This window comes from Haliaeetus albicilla, chromosome 10 (genome assembly GCF_947461875.1).
Source record: "Haliaeetus albicilla chromosome 10, bHalAlb1.1, whole genome shotgun sequence".
NCBI lineage: Eukaryota > Metazoa > Chordata > Aves > Accipitriformes > Accipitridae > Haliaeetus > Haliaeetus albicilla.
Window position 1 is genome coordinate 13,948,056 of NC_091492.1, and position 19,295 is coordinate 13,967,350.

General features: G+C 39.8%; 1 protein-coding gene across 4 annotated transcripts in view; it reads left to right on the top strand.

Annotated features, from left to right (window-relative positions):
- Window positions 1–17,346, top strand: part of LOC104322813 (uncharacterized protein F13E9.13, mitochondrial) — a 44,062-nt gene extending 26,716 nt beyond the window's left edge. For 3 of the 4 annotated variants that reach the window (XM_069793548.1, XM_069793551.1, XM_069793549.1), the window contains one exon: window positions 6,989–9,150. In XM_069793548.1, coding sequence (XP_069649649.1) covers window positions 6,989–7,128 — 140 coding nt within the window. In that variant the 3' untranslated portion in view covers window positions 7,129–9,150. The other variant, XR_011326501.1, reaches the window with a different exon arrangement.
- Window positions 17,347–19,295: the final 1,949 nt, after the last annotated feature.

Consider the following 19,295-nt stretch of genomic DNA (forward strand, 5'->3'; position numbering starts at 1 on the left):
GGATTTCAGTGCATTGAAACTTTGCATTTTGTCTGCTGACAAAGTTTCAATGCAGAGAAATCCTTTCAGATGCCTGTTTATTATGGCCAGCACTACCTTTTCAAAGTCCACATTTACACAGGGATTTTAATGTGACCTGTGTTTGGACTTCCATCAAAACCAACAGTTCTATCCCAAGCACTTGACACCACCGTTTCTTTCGTGCCAGCAGGAGCATTCCTGTGGCCTCATAGAGATCGGGAGACTGATTCTAGCTGAAAGCTAACCCAGCCTTATATCAGCCGCACTCAGGGGGCGGGGAAAAAAAATTTAGGTCCTCTTCCTCATTCCTTGCATCTGCAGCCCTAACTCCAAGCTGCTGGTATAGGCAGTGCAACAGTGAAGGTGCTTTCTAAATCTGTCTTCTACACACTCATCCACCCATAGCATATTTACCAGGTAAAGCATTATCTGGTTTAGTCTTTAATTTAGCCCAAGTAATTAGTTCCATTTTATGTCCTCTTTATTGTGAAAAACACCACGTTAAATAAAAAGAATGAATGTAGGTATCAGTAGTAGCACTGTGCTTACATCAGTACGTATTTTTCACCTTTGTGTGTTTAGGACTGTTTTCAGGCCTTTCACAAGTTGCATATAATTCCATGCATCATTGCACAGAAGATTTAATGATGGTTGTCCCAACAGCTATTTTCTAATACAATTGATACCAACTTTGAAAGTTATTTTCAGTAAACCTGTAAGCTAGAAAAGCTGACATGTAAGCAACGAGCACTAGCCAGTGCTCTAGTGCCATAAGAAGAGTAAACACCTTCAAGTAGTCAGCTGAAAACTGCAACCGAAACACTGATAAGGATTGTTCAGTGATGATAACTATGTTTAAAGAAACTGATTATGGTTGCCAAAAGTCACATTCATCGCTGACTGTGAAAATATATAATGTGTCACCAGCATGTTTCTTGAACTGGTTTCTACTCATTCACAGCCTAAAAACTAAGAAGTGACTGGGACTTGAATGTGTTTTCATCTGAATAAAAGGGGTGGTAAGTGAGAACTATTTCAATGCTGTATGCAAGGTCTAAATGAAGTAATGTCATATGCAGTAGTCTTTGTCAGACAAAAATCCTAAAGAGTTGGTGTAATACTCCTAACACGCAGTGAATACTGTAGACAGCACTTTCACTGTCAGGATTTCATTTAACACACCACTGTGTAACGCTTATGGAAGACACAGGCCATAATTTGCGTCAGTATTGTTACATATGAATGGTATGTGCAGAATTTAGGGAACAGAAGTAAAGGAAAACTGATTTTAAAGCCTGGAAATGTGACTGATCACCAACTCTTTATCATTCTTTGTGCCAAAAGTATTTGTCTAGCAGCATTAAGCATCTGCTTGCCTGTTTCACACAGATGCTGTAAGTAGAATTTGACCTTTTGTTCAGAAAGTGTTTGAATATTTAATGTAAAATTATTAAGTTATCAGAAAGGCTGTCTCTTTTGGGAAGAGTGTTCAATTTTTATACAGCCCAAGTTGTTAAAGTACTTTGGAGCATGAACAACTTCAGAGCAGAACAAAGCAGGCAGTGCTAATGTGTAGAAACTCCAGAAGTAAATAACAGCTGTTCAAGAAGACGTCTATTAAATATGTATTAATTAATTTGAAGTGCATCACTTAAATATGTGAAGAGATTATCTTGTGTTAATTTACATTAAAACACACAGCACTTGTTAGCCTCATTACAGTATCCTAAGTATATCCTAAGCTATCACCTCATCCTACATTGAGCATTTTGTTGGGTGTTGATTGCTTTCGATTTGCCCTTTTAAAATGTCAGACAGTGGCTTCCCTTTCTTGTTGGATCTCTTCTTTCTTGCAGGTTTTGCTCTTGCATAGTTACTTACTCATGTCCATTCTGTGGTGTGCAGAAAAAAACTTTTAAAATAGATTGTGAAAATATAGCAGTAATTGCCCACCGCTCAGTTCCCTAATGTGCCCACCTGAACTTCACATGTGGTTCTCGCTGTTAACTTATGAACCAACAGAGAGAATGTGTCTGTTTTTGTAGCAAAATGACTTTACATGAAGATTCAGTATCACCTTTAGCACAGGAAAGATACCTAGTAAAATGGGGGTCTCTTTAGTGAAATTATAGATAAATAAAACTCACAGGTAATAATAGACTTTGTGGTCTAAATCAATGTAGAAATCTTAATAAACAGTCATTCAATTTGTAAAACTTAAATATTTTTACCTGGACCTAATAAGACAAATGGTTTTTTACCTATTTCGGTGCTGAAAATATGTAAGCTTATAAGATTTACAGATAATTTTGAGAGAATTTCTTCCCTGTGTCATTTAGGCAGCTGATCCAGCTGCTAGGCTGTTCTTTAATCCCATTATTTTGATGCTGCAGACTCCCTGATTACAAGTTCGGAGTCCAGTTCTTGTTGACTGCACCTCTTCCAACAAACTCCTCACTGGGAGAAAACTGAGGAATATAAGGGACTTGCAGGCAGGTCCTGGCAGAGCAGGAAGGGGGAAGGAAACAAAAATATTTGACTTTAGCAAAATCTCAAAGTCCATGACAGATTGGTACGTTGCATGGTTCTCCTGAAAGAAGTGCATGGGGATGTTTGCTGTGGTTTCAGGTTGTTTGCAGCCTCTTCAGTTAAGATTTCCTGAGTTCACACCTAGATTTTGTTTCCAAGATCGTCTCTGCTGGTATGTGTGCTTAGGGAGACATTTTTTCCTAAATGAAAGCTGAAGTTTTGCAGGATAATTATGGCAATAGGGGGTGATATCTGTAGCAAAATCCAGGCTTGGAATTCACAGCGCCTTGGTTTAAGGGCAGATTTAGATGTATGTATCTTCAAAAAGAAACCATTAAAGGTTTGCATTACAAAAACTTCACTTAATTCCTGCACCTTTGCCCTAACATCCAGCCAGTGTTTGCTGTGCTGAGGAACTTAGAAGTTGATCTTAGGAACAGAACTGTCTGTGGCTTTTTTTTTCTTGCACATTTGCAGTGCTTATCTATGCAACCTAAATAATATATTGTTCAGAAAGGGTGGAGAATTGGGCTAAGATACTTTTTGTGGGCTAACATGCCATGGTGTATAGTAGAATTGACCCTCCCTTCCACTCTGTGGTCCCAGCTGCAGAAATACCATCAGAACTTAAAATCCTTCAGAGACAGACAGAGCTCAATTTCTGCCTTAGAGGTGTCAGGGAAACCTACCCAGTTAGCTCCTTGCTTTTATAAGAACCAGTGCTTGTACTGAGACTTGCAAGAAATTGTTCATGTTGAGGCATTGTGGAACTTCTCTCCATTTTTTTTCCCCCTACTCTTAACTATTGTTCAACTCGTAGTGACAAGAATTACTTGATCCTTTGGACACTTGTTTTAGGGATAAAAAGCCTATTTCCCTTGGGATGGATGTCTATTAAAGACCTGTGTTAGGACTGATAACTTTGGTCACATTGTTCTCATATGGTGACTGGTTAGGAATCTTCTATTGAAAAGTACATACTTGGTCAATATTAAGTTGAAAATGTTGCATTCAGTCAGTTTTCTGACTGCATTCATATTCCTGATTTCATCTATCAAAAAGACTTGACACTCACTCATTCAGATCCAGACAGACCTATTAAATACTTTCCTTGGATTATTCTTCAGCTGGCAAAGTTACTACTTGCCTATGCGCTATCTCAGACCAGTGCCTTTGGGGCACTGAAGTATTCCAGCCTTCACAGGTGACTCCCTTTCTCCCCTGTGCTTTGCTCACAGACAGAAAACCATCGCTCATTCCTGTCAGCCTCTGTACATCTACAGCAGCTAGAGGAAACAGAGGCAGCAGCTGACGAAAAGTAAGGCCAGGTAGTGTCTAGTGAAATGTTGAGAGTAATAGATGCTTTTTCACCCCAATCTTTAAATGCACAGATAATTTTAGGGAGAAAAAAGTCTTTCTGCAGTGCAAATAGGAAAGCCTTCCATGTGAGGCAAAAAGGTTGCAATTCACAACATAGTCTGTTTCTTTGCTTACAGTTTGAAAATCTAGAAGTAGTAAAGGTAAGGAGAGCCTAAGGTGTTTCTTATTAAACACTTAAGAATAGGAGATGATGTGTGAGGGTAATTATCTTGATTAAAAATCTGTTGATCTTATTAACACGTAGGTTTCTTTCAAGATGTCAAAAAGGGATTTTGATGATTTGGGGTGAAACTACTACTCTCTGTCTATGTTTAACTTCCCTCTTTCCTGTCACTGTCAAATTTTTGTTGTTTCACAGAGTGAATTCAGTGTCAGACAGCAAACATTAGTGTTTCGTAATTTCTTTTTCCAGAGGATGTCACTCTCCTTGAAATGAATGGGACAGAGATGCTGTTTGGTTGCATGGATTGCTGGGTTATTGGGTGTTTTGTATATTAAAATGCAACTTCTACTTCTGTCCTACTACCTGTGCAAAGGGAGATGGAATATCCAGTGTAGGGAGTAGGAGCTGATGAATCAGTGGGTATTTAGGACTTTATTACTTGGTGAACAACATTAAGTGTAAAACTAAGTTAAGTGTACAAGAAGTTTTAAATATCTAAATTTACCAAATCTGATATGAAATTAAGTGTTCAAGATGGTAAACTCAGAATTGTTTGACTTTGTGCTGCAGTCACTGTATTAGCTTTGCCATGTCATACTGCTGTCAGAATGAGGTCATAAAACAGAGGCCATTGAAATCATGTTTCATACAGATGTAGGAGGAATCCCAAATTCAACAGCAAATGGGGATGAAAAGGAAGGCAGCACAGTAAGGGCAAGAAAAGATGCTCAAGTTTGCTGCAGTTCCTGCCTCATTGTTTATTCCAGCTTCCTGCTTTTTCAGTTTGCCTCTCAAGCCTTTCTTGTGCATATACATAGATTATACTATGCAGAAGACTAAGAATAAGCTGAAGGCAGAAACTGACTTAATGAAGACATTCTTGTCATAGAGAAAAGATTTTGTTGTCCACAGATGCGCAAAGAAAAATAGAAAAGCAGCTGCCCTTGGAAATGGAGTAAAAGTAGAGATGAGTGCCACGTCATGATGCTTTAGTCAAAATCTGATGTGTTGAAAGTCTTTTGAGAGGATCCGTATTGTTGTACGGGGATATAACCAAGAGGAGAAACAATAAGCTTCTGCTGGAAAAATACTGCAAGTCTCATGTCTTAGATACTGTCCTGAACAGTGCTGACTTTTTGTCAACTTTCAGCTGGAGAATAAGGATAAAAGGAAATAGCTTTCAACCATTCTGTTATGGATGACAATATTAATAATCAGTTTCAGGTCAAAAACTTCTGTTTCCTTAACACCAAGCTATAGAGGTATAGTCATGCACTGCCATCTTCCAGAGGAAGATTCTGAAGGGCAGAGGTCCTCATCTCATTAGTTTCCATCTCTCCTCTGCAAGTAGTTAGTCTTTTCTGAGAGTCTTTGTGGGCAGAGACAGCATAAAGGTGGTGGAAGAAATTTATGCGGCAAGTGGGTGGGTAGGTGAGATGAAGTGGAGCTGAGATACAGCAATCAAGTGAAGGCTTCCTGGGTCACCTGGCCTGCATAATTGAGAAACTAGGGATGTAGCTGGTCAGTAACGAGTTATTAAATTACAGAATATCTGCACTACACCCATGAGGTGGTGAGCACTAGAGTTTGGGTGACCTGTGATGGTTTATTTTACTCCTTGCACTGTCTGTTTAAAGTATCAGCTGGACATTCATGAGAGCAAATGCAGCTGGTGGCATTTGGGCTGTGGAAATTACAGTCTGTAATACTTTTCTAATAGTAATTTGAGAACTTAAAGAATTATATGACTAATATTTCAGTCGGGCACTGAAACCTTCAAGTTCCAGGAAAGAACTTTTTTTTTTTACACAGCCTTGATCAAATAGCCAAAAATATTATAGGATTCCTTTGAAGCACTAGCCATGGCTGCAGCAACATACCCAGTGAAATAGATCAGTGGTCCAATCTGCTTTGACAACTCCTATGTAACTAAAAATAGGAGAAATAGAAGAGAAAATTTGTAGGGCTGGTAGTGGCTTGTATTTTTCAATAATTTATCAAGATTCGAGAGCACAGATTTCCTTTGGGAAATATTAGTTCTTAGGTTTACAAAGTGCCTCAGTTGTAAATACCCATAAAAATGACAATTTGGTAGGTCGTATTTATTCTTAGGCGGGTCAAAGGACATTAGCGTATTCCTACTGTATAAATCTGTCAAGTACAGAATTTCTTTATGCTCCCAAATCACAAAAGCGCCTCTTACAGTCAAGGAGAAAATGTCATATTATTGCCAATCAAGGACAACAAGCAAGCATATCGATCTCAACCCAATAACTTTTGCCCTGCTCGCTAAGTTTTTATCACTGAAACTGGACACATCAAGGGATTGGATTTAATATATACATATAGTGCTGATTTATTACAGGAGAAGAAATACAGTCTGGCCTTACTTCTAGCTCAATATTTTAACACTTATGTTATTCCTTGCATGGAAGTTTACAATGACTTTTTCTACAGACAAAGTGTATAACTTTTAGATATCCCTGGATGTGCACAACTCTTCAGGTCACATAGCTACAGTTGACTGTTATAGGTGTACGTGCATCCTCCATTTAGTGGTCTTAAGTCTTGAGTCTTGATTTTAAGAGTTTATGTATGTGGAAGTCTGTAGCAGAGTTGCTGTTTCAGAGACGCATAGCTAAAGAGAAGCTTGGGAAGAGGGGAGGGGAGATTGGAGGGCATATAGGCACAAAAGGTCTGGGTGCTGCTTGCTGAGCCTGGTCTGAAGATGCGTTGGCTTTCATTTCTCCTGTGGAGCTGTGTATGTAAAGCCTTATGTATAAGGGCTGTTTACCAGTCACAGATATTGGAATGCAGCAGAGGGCTAGCATCATCCCTCTTGGTCTCTTCTGTTGATAAAAACTTCATATTTTTTGGTCATTTTTTTGTTGATAGCTGCAGATCACTGCAGAGGATTTGGCCGCTCCACAAACACAGCATCTTTGAACTTTCTGTATGCAGTGATAACCATGGCTTATGGTAGAGGTATGATCAATGAATTACTTCTTGGAAGGCAAGTGCATCTACAAAACTGAAGGGAAGGATCTTCACCACAGAATTACAGAACAGTGGAGGTTGGAAGGAGCATCATCTAGTCCAACTCCCTGGCTCAAAGCATGGTCAGCTAGAACAGGTTGCTCAGGTTCTTGTCCAGACAGGTTTTGAATATCTGCAAGGACAGAGTTTCCACAACCTTGCTGGGTAAGCTGTTCTAGTATTTCAATGGTCAAAGGTAAGCTACTGAGTTAAAAAATATAGGCCATGTAAGTGAGAAGGTGCAGGTATCTGCTAATTTTGTTGTGATAAATGTATGAAATGAGTATCCTAGAGAGAAGCCAGCTTCTGTTATTATGTAATTCTAAGTTCTGCTGGCTCTTTTACCTGTCTGAGCACAAAGTGTGGGTTTTGATTGCTCTTTGGCCTCTTTAAGAGCTGGGCAACCCTTCCATAGAATAAATGGATGCAGAAGCAGCTGATGGATTTGCTGCTCATGTTCATAATGATGTGGAGAGAGCTGGAAAGGCCATACCCTACTCTGCGTTATTTCCCAATGGAGCGGGCAGAGGGACATATGTTGAATTTCTCCAGACGTGTCCTTCCCCAGCCAGGCATTTTGTCAAGAGGTTATATTCAAGGATTATGTATGTTTGTCAAGATTTCCAGATGTCTAATGATCCCAGCCTTTTCTTGCACGTGAGCAAATCCTTTCTACTGTGCATGTATAGCAAATCTGACACTTACTGGAAATGCCCACTGCACATGGTGTGCACACTCAGTAAATCTGATGTGGCTGGGGCTCTTGTGTATGTGCCCTCCTGTGGATTTTCACAAGCACAACAAATTGGTGTGTCCCAAACATTTTGCATTTACTGTGCATGTTCAGACCATCTGTGCAACACATGTACCACAGGTCTAGTGATGCTCTGAGGGTTTGACACAATGCATATGCTACACAGCTCCTGGTGGTGCATTTCAGTATAGGAGGAGTTCAGAACAGGATCATGGCACACTCAGAAATCATGCTTTTCACTAGGAACCTCTAGGAAGAATTCTGCCATAGGAAGAAGCTGATTTTTGGTTCTTCAGTCTTCTGACTTGTCACAGATGATTGTCCAGTAAGAAATGTCCTACCTTCAGTGTGCTTTCCTACTGCACAGATTTCAAAAGGATCTGAGAAGACAGTGAGTTTAGATTTTAGGGGTTCTTGTGTCTTGACTGAAACGTATTTTCTTCACCAATGTGAATTCAAGCCAGAAGAGGAGAGAAAAAGAGGGTGAACAACTTGGAGTCAAGGGGAAAAATGACCCAGGGTATGCATTATCCATTTCCAGTGTCAGATGGAAATGTTGAGCTTTGCCAGTTGTGTTCAAATCACCTCTCAGAATCAGGCCCAGAATGAGAAAGCTACAACTACTTCCATGCCATTCTCATCTTTCCAGGTAAATACAGAAAGTAGTTGCCAGAGCAGTCATGAATCATGATGTCCTTCCATCCAAAGAGCCTTGGGCTTTTTCCCCCCCTCCAAATGTGTAACTTACTTGCAAGGCTGACAGAAAAGCTGTAGATTTTTTTTTTCCCCAAATATCCATTTGCCTTTCCATTTATCTACTTTGATCTAAAGTATAGAACCTGATGGATGCCCTAGGTAAATCAAACATTTTCTGTCTGCCAAAACGGTTTTGCAAATGCTTATTTCATGCCATTACCATTTTTCTGTTTCTAGCAGTAAATCAAAAAGTATCAGCCATTCATCCACTTTAAAAGTAATGCCTTTCCTTTGCATAATTACACATACCCAGTGGAGATCTGTATGCACAGTAAATCTATTCCTTTAAAAGGTTTCGCCTTAAGTACCACAGTGACATAAATTGGTGTAGCGCAAATTTATTTATTTAAAAGGTTTATTCTTTTAACTGATCGGGTAACTGTTATACTTCCATTTTTTTATTTGGGTGGGGAGGGCTTTTATTAATGTGTCAGGTTTAATTCTGCAGCAGATGTTTATGTAGAAAGGTCTCTCCTTACAGGACTTGTAGCAATTGATATGTGTATGTAATTTATTCTCGTTACAGGTTTATTCTTAACTGGTGTTCAGGGGGTCTTCACTGTATCTCCAGTACATCCTTGAGAATTAAATAGTTTAATGAATGTAATGAGCAAAACTGAAAGAAGTACACATAGACACGTGTACGTATTTGGACATTACCTCTCCAAATTTGCAAATAACGTAAGTATGGTATTAAAAGTGAGTGAGAAATTGCCAAAAATAAATGTCTTCTAGTAATAAGTGCCCCAGACAGTATTTTGGCAAAGTAAAGATTAAAAAAATGGATCTCTTCATCATTCTCATGTAAACTTGCTCATCTTCATAAGTTGTGCTTGTAGCTCTCAGGGGTGTCAAACCTAAAGCAGACAAGCCCAGCTGGTGAAAGCCTGGGAGTGAAATGATGAATTTTTTAGCAGATCTAAGTTTATTTTTAGGCTTTATAGAATTATCTTTCACTTCCCTGTAAGTGGAATTGTAGGAAGTATCTTTAAAAAAATTAAATTAAGAAACTTTACCAGAATGGCAAAAAGTAGCAAAACACCAGAACCTAACTACAGTTGAGCACGTAAGCATACCTGGATTGCATTTGAAATTGTGGCTACAGTAGAATTCTGCAAACATTTACATATATGTTCAGTTTAATGCATGTAAGAATTCTTCAGATAGGCACCGAGTCTGAGGATACACCAGATTGCAGGTTAGGTTGTGACATGAGTGATGTCATGGAGAACTGATCTAAATTTCTAATGTGAATGTATTTTCTGTGGATATATCTTCCATGATACTGGATGTGAAAGTGAAATCCAAGGTAGCTGTATTTTGTTAGGTTATGCAATAAAAACACGCAGAAACATTTTGGGCAGAGGATGGTTCATAAGAAAGTTTCAGGTCTTGAATCTTATTTGTTTAATAAAGGTAGTTTCATTATACAATCAAAATATTCGATCCTATAATTTCACACTACCCATTTCAAAATGTTATCTTTTTTTGCTGGCATTACAGAGCTGTCTACTCTTTCCTACAGTTGAAAAGCAAAAATGGCTTTAGTATCCAAGGCAAACCTGAGAAAATGCCATGGGCCTGGAATGAGAAGATGCATATGATAATTATAGATGTAGCAAGGGCTGTATATTGGAAGGAGGAAGTTTATTACGTGCAGCTCCACATCCCATGGCCATTAAGGTCACTCTTTTGAGATTTCATTTAAAGTGGATCTGGCTTTTTTGGGTCTTTTTCTAATACATCATGTTGCTCAGAGGTTGCCAACTGTCCTTTTTGATTAGAATTGATTGTGGTGGTTGCAATCATACAGCTTCACAGCAGTATTGGAGAAGACTAGCAAATGCTGCGAAGGGGGGCTTGGGGAAGCAGGGGAAATGTCCCATTCAGGTTTGGTACTGGTGTTTTGACTTCAGCAGATTTACATACTCTGAAAGTCTGACTCTGATTCTTGTTTTAGGTCAATTCTAGCCATTGCATTTCACACTAATACTAATCTGTAACAGCAAATAGTAGACTTTCTTTAGTATTTAGGTTGATGTGTAGATGCACATTCTAATCCAACTGTTCCAGCCAATGTGGTATGTTTTCAGAGATGTATGCCCTGAGTAGGAAGAAAAAGCATTCTTAACTGGCTTGTAATGGTTCTTGATGATTTTAAGGGCAGGATTGTGTGATGTAGTTGCCTGCAACAGAGACTGGATTAGTAAGTGACAAAGATGCCTTTTTGAATCCTGTGTCCTAGAATGTGCTCATGGGAGCTGCTAACTGGGAGCGCTGGAGTCTGCAGCCTTCCCCACTGAAACAGCCTTCTCTCTGTTCTGCAGTTGGGAACCAGAGGAGCCACCTTAAAGGGTGAGAGTGTACCTCAGCTCCCAAACTGGCTCAATCTTTGTCTTCCCATGCTGTTTGCATCGATGCTAATCAATGTTAATTATGGTAGTGGGGCTTGTGATGTACTCATTATAAGAGCCATCCTATTTTTCTGTGCTTGTACAGTCTGTAACACAATAGAGCCCTGATTGGGGTTCCCTAGATGCTACAAATAGTAATACAAATTGTGATAATAATGAATATGTGGTTCATGGTGTAAGACTACCAAACTCAGTTCATACAGCCTGCTGAAGCATCGCTTGATAATTCTGTTTGCTGTTACCACTAACTATGGCAGAGTGTCTATGTCTTGACAGTTGGGGCCTCAGCACAGTAAACCATTTAAGCTTTTGTTAGTGTTTAAATAGGTGCTTGTTTTTAAATTTGCATTTGTTTCTGTGGTTGTTAGTGTAAATATATGCTTAAAGTTGAGAGTGTGCTTAGAAACTCTTCTGATTCAGCATCCTTGTTGTGCTGGGTTCATTATCCCACCACCACTCCATGACTATACTGGGAGTTGACAGGAGGGTGTGCCAGGATATACATTTCTTTCCTAGGCTGACAGTTATAGGCACAAGAGCAGGAAGATGCTTCCTCTCAAGAGCTGAGCAGCTGGTTGGGTGTGGGTTGTAGCAAGGGTTCCCACCTCCTGCAGGGGCTGGAAGTGGGTGGAAGCCAAGAGCTGGGAGCTGACGCTTTCCTTCCTCCAAAGGCTGCGGTCCCCTTCCTGGTGTCATTCCGTGCTGGGCACCCTTGTGCTAAGAGCTGATACCTGACAGGTGCAGTTTCCTGTGATGAATTTGCTTCAGTCTTACTGTTACCCACACTGGGAATTTCATCACCATTGTTCATATGCATTAATTGGTATAAATAATTACTATTCAGCCCCTGACCCTGCATCCCCAGGCCTTACCCTTGTGAGTTTCAGTGACTTAAATAGTCTCATAGGTTTTTTTTTCAAAGAAAGTTTTCCACAAAAAGTCCATTATTGCTTGTTACCTGATTTGTTATGGATATTGGTTCTAGTCCCATTTTTTCAATTCCCACCACACTGCATGCCTGGATTTTAGTTATCTATGTGCAGTTTAAGCGTGTGATTATCTGCCTGACTCTAGTTAGTTCTCTGTTGTGTACCACACTGGGTTTACCAAGCCTGTGTAGCAAAAATGTTTTAAATTGTTAGGGTGTTGTATTACCTCTCTTGAGTGTGTATGTTGTTTTAAAATGAATTTAAGTCAGTGTTGAGTTGCTTCTATGTTTGTAACTAATTTAAAATATTTAGTACAGCAGCTAGATTTTTCCCTGTTAACTGTGCTTTACTGAAATTTCATGATCTACAGCACACCCTAGTGATATCTGGAAATCATGAAGTTAGACCCAGTCAATTTTACTTCCTTTGTGGTGAAGCAAAACTTAGGACTCCACTAAGCAAAGTCCAGGAAAGTAAATGCCTTTGTATCCAAGATGGGAAGCAGGTTGAATCCCTTGGTTTAGAAAACAAAAAACAGCCTTAGAAATTGGACTGCAGGATATTCTTTTGTGAAAAGAACATCTGTATGAGTTCATCTGGTTTGCAATCTGTAATGTTGGACATATTTTACAACAGACCATGAGGAAAAGCAGTCCAGGGTTGTGTGAGAAGACAATATTTGTTGGGTTCCCTTTTAGACTGGAGAGAGCATGGAAAGAGCAACCAGATGTAAATAAAGTATTGTGGAGGAAACCTGCAGGCAGTCTTCACAGGTCAGAAGCCCAAATGATCATTTACTGTCTTATGGCCAGAACATTAAAATTTATGCTAGATATTCAGTTCCTCCTTTTGCAGATCATTAGGTCACTTGGTTTTTCAGGTGATGGTACCTATACTTAGTTTTCAGTGGCCAACAGGCCCCATATGATCCTGCAGAAGGATGTGCACCTACCTAACTTTTTAGGCTACCTTGCACTCACCTTTTTCTGGATTAGGATCTGTATTTCAATCATTTGATTTCTTTTTAATTCTGTGAATACACAGAATGGCAAGGGTTCTGAAATGGATGCTGTTGATCCCCTGATAGGGTGAGAGGAGAAAGCAGGTTTGAGAAGGACTCTGGGAAGGAAGTTTAACTATTATAGTCAAGAAGGGAGGCAAATATTTATCAGAGGTGAAATCAAATTGGTGATGTGTGGATAACACTGAATGGAAGTGAAAACAATATGAGCATCAGTGTAGGCCTTGTAAGTTACGGTGGTTGAAGTTAAATCTCATGAATTCTCAAAGAGAAACAGAGAATTCATCAGAGATGCGAGTTAAGTGTCCTAACCTCCCAGCACGTGAAAGCTGTACCGAATATCCGCTGCAGATGCTGTTGAGCACTTAAGCGGCTTGTGCAAGTTCAGTATGCCTGTAGAGTTGTTGTTGTCATTGTTCACTGTGTGTGCTTAAGCCCCAAACAACTAAGCTATCCCAGAAAAAGCAGGTTTGGCCAGTAAATGTTGCATGCCAGCAGACAAGCAGTGCTGAGGCTGTTGTTATTTTCATGAAGGGCCATGAAGGCCTGGCAAGTGCAAGGCAGCAGCATACACCAGTACCCTCAACCAGCTTGCAGCTCCAGCTTGGCTCCGCTGAAAGATCTGATCCTGTATCTCTGTTACATCTACAGAGCATTAACTGTCTATGTGAGGCAAAGCTAAAGGTGGGGTCCTCCCTTTCTGGCTCACTCATGCATGAGAAATCTCTAATATTTTGGGGAGAGACAAGTTTCCTCTCAGACCTCCGCATTTCCCTCTTGTCAGGTGATCCAAACAATAATGGAAATGAGCATTTTGTTTTATGTAAATAAAACCAAAAAGTTTGCAATAATTTATGGTATTTATTTAAATGACATGCAAATTACTTCATGAAACTTAGGGGGGGAAAGCAGCACAACTGAAACAGCACAATTGTTTCCAAGAACATTCATTTCAAATCCACATACAATATTTCATTCATGCTTAATTATTTCCCCAATGCTAGTCTAAGCATTACTAGTTGCCTTTGTCTTTTTGCTTTTGCATGCAGTGCGATTAGCAAAACTGCTTGTGCTCTACCAACTCCTGCACGTATGGGGTTTAGCCTCATTGTTCAAGGGGTGGAGCAACAAGCAATATGAACACTCACACTGCCAAATTTGGCACAGATGAGCCCTCCAAAGTATACAGATATCACCCGTTTCATTTAAATCCCTGTCCATATTTTGCATTGCTACCATAATGGCAACTTCATTGTCTGTGTGTATTATTTGAAGCAGCTTTTCTCCCATTGTTTGTGCACTGTAATCCTTGAGGTTTCTGTAGTCACCGTGAGCAGCTACTTGAAAGAAATCACTTAGCTCTGACAGATCACACTCTCTGAACCTGCTGGCAAAGGAACGGGCCATGACTAAAGCATGAGACCTGTGATCTTTCTGAAGAAAATCTCTTCAGTAGAGTTTATAATTTGTTGCTTTCATGGGGCTCTGTTCTCAGGGTTTGGACTCAGTGTTATCTTTCGTCCCCCATGGATTTTTCTACAAGGCATGATGGGAACATAGGCTGAAAAAAAGACTAATAATGCTGGCTGTGGATGTGTACCCTAACAACATTTTACACACATTTCAAACACTGGCAAAGGGAGACATCTACTGTTTGACAGAAATTAAGGACAGTTGTTTATTCTAACTGCAGGAAAATCTTAGCCTTTTATTCTTCCATGGTATAGAGACTGGCACATCCTGCTGTGAGTCTTTTCAACAGACTTTTGAGAACTTAATGCTTGTCTACTTAGGGCAGAATGAAGGATCCCCTGGAACTTATCATAGAGAAGGGGCTGCCCAGTTCTTTCCCTTTCTAGCGTTCAGTTATCTGCTTGGTCAATGCCCTCTGCTCCAGTGGCACTTGTCTCTCATGGTTGTGTATACACACACTGTTGTAGGTAAAGCCATTTGGTATTAGCTATTCTTTATAAATTATGCCCATTACTGTTTTGAGTGCACATCATTTTACTCCTGAGACAGTCATTTATGACAGTTTTTAAGGCAGTTGTTCCCAAATTGAGGTCTGCAGAAGGCCAGCAAAGGGCCTCTTTGTGGTTTGCAAAGAGTTTCCAGTTCTTTTTGTTTCCAAAGTCTAGATCATGTTATAGGACAACTATAAGTATGGTATAAACACTGCCCTGCTCTTCATTTAGCATAGCAATGCTCTTTAGACAACCCTGTTGTAGACACATAGGCATTATGTGTGATCCTAAATGGTGACACCCATGTGACTGCAAGTGAAGCAGAGAGGTGGCCCAGGAGGCAGTATTAAAATACAGTATGCTAAAATGTGTAAGTCTGAAAATCCCATTGTAACACATTTGAGTATTTGCAGTGACTTCTGGAAGCTTTGAATCTGGTCCATCATTGTGGAGTGATTCAAATTCACCTTTCCATCTCCAGTTCCATTCCATGCTTCAACCTAGCACACGAGAAAAGAAAATGGGCAATGCAATCTGTACAAGCTGGCCTCTTCCCTTCCACCCTACTACCTAGCTGACTGTGAGCTCCCCTTTTGCCTGACACATTATCAGAACTCAGACCCAAGAAGGCTGGAGAGAATTGTTCTGTGTTACCAGAAGAACGGGAAACTTAATCTAACAGCTTTGCAAAATTTGGGCTGTCATTCAGCACCTGTGAAGTTGGTTTAATGTTGGAAGTGAAGTCAGCCAAGGACCCTTGATTCTGATGGGAATTAAGTCAGCTTCTTTGTGCTTACTCTTTGCATCTCCAAAGTACTGTATGTTTGGGGCCAGAATTATGTGTAGCTCAACACTTAACTATTCTCAGACTCCACAAGCACCAGGTTATGGTACAGATTTCTCACACCACTGAATAGTATCAAGCATAGAAATCTATCACTGATGTTATTCCAGACACCTTCAAATGTCATCCTTCCATCCTTGACACTAGAATGCTTTGTTCCTTAACTGAATTTACAATACGCGTTTTAGATCTGATTTTGAATTTTGCCTACTTTATGTATGTCCTTTAATTAGAGGTTTGAAGAAAGCTCAGATGCACTTTTCTTAGATACATTCTGCAAAAGAGTGATGAATGGAGGAAGCGGTTTTAGGAGACTGTCTTTTTTTTAGCTCCTGTCTGGAAGCCTTGCCCGTATTCTGTCTAGCTACATTTTTAACCAGGATTTTATTTTCGCTTCAGTGTTCATACATGCTATAACATATAAACACGTAAACTCATTTCAGGACACTGACTTTCACATTCAGATTTGCTGTAGCTTTTTCTGAAAAGGTCACAAAACGGCTACTCTGTACCAGTAAACACAATTACTGAATTAGGCTGCTGAGGAAGTAAAAAAACTAGCATAAATGACTACTATAATAAGAGTCTAAAAGAGCAGAAGATAGGTGTACTGTTTGCAGTTAAGGGTATGCCTTAAATACCTTTAACAGCACACTTGGATAGTGCTAGCTAGCAATGTGTGCTTTATTCCGCAGCCTGTATTTTTGGATCATCTTTCAAGACTGAGATGATATAAGGCAATTAATAGTGTTTTGTGACCTTCTGCACCAGTAGTCCATCTTTTTGGCATTGAAACTGATTTTGCCCACCTGAGAGTGTGCAGGGAGACCAAAGAAGCACCTTTTACAGCAGTGGTGGAATGATTTAGTTCAGTCATACTGTTCTTCAAATTCAAACTGTTTCCTACAAGCTGATGAGGCAAACCTCTTTGCTTAATGTCACATAAGGTACATTGAAAGGCTGTGAAGAGACAGATGTTCTATATCTTCACTTCATATGCAAAAACCTGTTATATCCTTTATTTGCATTCAATTAGAAGTCAGACCCTGATGAATATCTAATGTAGGAAATGGGGAGAAGATTTGCCATCAAGCATATGCTTTGCTTGTCGTGGATCTCTGTAACCTGCTATTGTGTCTTCCCATAGTGATTTGGTCATTTTTACTATATTATTTACACCTGCATGCACAGAGGTGAAGAGTATTAATAGATGAAAATCGGCGTTAGGTTCCTGGTTTTAGAAACGTTGCCTTTTCTCATTGTACAGAGTTCTAGAAAAAGCGCCATTCCTTTTAAACAGCCGTTCTGCAGTTGCAAAATTTCGCTTACTAAGTGGCTTTGTTTATGGATTTAAATGCTATAGCATTACTTTTATATTCATTTTCTCTTTCCATATAGGTTGTGCCTTGTTTGATCTTGTGAAGCTCACCATCTTCTAGGTAATCCAGACTATAATATCAGGAACTTAGAAGTTGTAAAACTGTATTATTGTCAAGAAGGAAAGGTTCAAATTATAAATATAATATGAAGCAGAAGTGGCAGACACATTCAGAACAGATGCTGTTATTCCTGTGACCCTATAAGAGCATGCATACCGGAGTTATTTAGTATCTAGGGAGAGATGTAGGTTATCTAGAGCCCTAGATGTTAGACAGGGATAAGCAAAGCAGCTTTTCTTCACTGCAGCATAGGGTTTCCCAGACCTCTGGGGGAACTGATGGAAATCTCTTACCCTCCTAAACATGGATATGATTAGAAACCTGCTTTTTTACATCTTCCATCACCTTTCTTTTCTGTGGACCAGTCCCGTCACACATTCTGGGGAACACATGGCATTTCTTCCTTTTTCCTCTTTTCTTCTTGCTTTGATGTAACTTTGTAAATTAAACCGTCCTCACCCATATCCAAGTTAACACATTGACACGAAAGGGAAATCTCAAGAGTATTTTTGTGCTTTGCAAACTTAGGCAAATTGATCTATACTACTTGCACATGCCTCAAATTTTGAATGATTTTCTTCTGCCATTGTGGTAGTAAGAAATTTAAAGATTTTAAGAAAAAAAAAGAAAGCTAGATGAAACGATGAAACTAGGTTTGTCACATACAGTTGCCTAACCTTCATAGTTTCTCTGGGAATCTGGCACAGAAGAAAATTTAGAGAAACAGTTTTTTTCTGCCCAACAAGATTAAGTGCCTTGTCTTAAAAAAACCTGTCATGGTTTTCTGTGAAGGTAATAGGTATTTCAGATAATTGCGTCAGGTATTTCTGGACAGTTCCTTCAGACTGAGCCTGCTCCTGATGGGCTTTTTCTTGAGACCCTGTAAGAAGCAGGCTGAAAGCCAGTATGAATCATTCTGTTGGTGGCAACAGTCCATCTCTAGCTGAAATTGTTCCTGGTGCCCCTTGGCCTATCTCCTAGTATGTCAAAAGCTGTGAAAATATGCAGTGAACCCAGCATGCTGAGGACATGCTGAACTGGCTTGTGGTTATTTTGGGTTTTATTGTATGTTAGGAAAGGGCTTGACAGAAATCTGCCAAGTGGCTCATCAAACTGATTTCTGATGCTTGCTTCTGACAGATGACTTGGGGATTTTGGGGGGTGAAAGGGAATTTTTTTATCTCAATTTTTAAAAGTGTAGAGTTCTTAGTTCTTCTGGCCCATCTCACATTTAGGATGACTTTTTCCCCCACGGCCAGCCTGTAGCCGAAACCCTGCGATGGCGAGGTGTGGGTAGCCACCAGATGGAGCCCGCCGGGTAAGCAAACGTGGTCGGTCGGGAGAAAATGGCTTGCGGGTCCTGCTGCTTCAGTAAGACCAAGAATAGGACTTCGTCGCTGTTATTTAGCCCAAACTGACAGAATGTTTGGTGGAATGTGTGGTGTGCTGATTCATGTGCATCGGTTAACGCTCACCAAGGAGAGTAACAGGTACGCCATCAGATGCTGGCTGGTGACTACCTACAGAATCAAATCTTAATCCAACTGATTGCATTAACCAGATTCCCACTGACTTCAACAGAGTCAGAATTTCTCTGAGAGTGTAGTGTGATCCAGCAGCGTGTACATCCTTAAAGGATACACTCTGCGCTGTTATCTTACCTTTTCATTTTAGTAACTTCTACTATAGAAGAAAATAGACCTAATAAATACCTGCTGATGCAGCCCTAATAACCTGTGTTTATCTTTAACCGGAGTAGTGAAGTCATTATTCAGTTTGGGACAGAGTGATAAAAACTCCCTCCTTCGATGGTTGGCGGACTTCATTGCTTTTAATTTTCCTCCTTGTAAAGCTGCTCACAGCTGGAATTTGGGGTGTTACTTTTTAAAATGTACATGGCATTTTGGTTCTTTGCTCATTTCAGGAATTACATTTGCTTTTTACATCCAAATCGTAAAAATCAAGAGCACCAGTAGACCTGTAACATTTTGAGTTGTTACACAGAGAGTTACTTTATGTGATCGTATAAAGCATGGGGAGGTTAA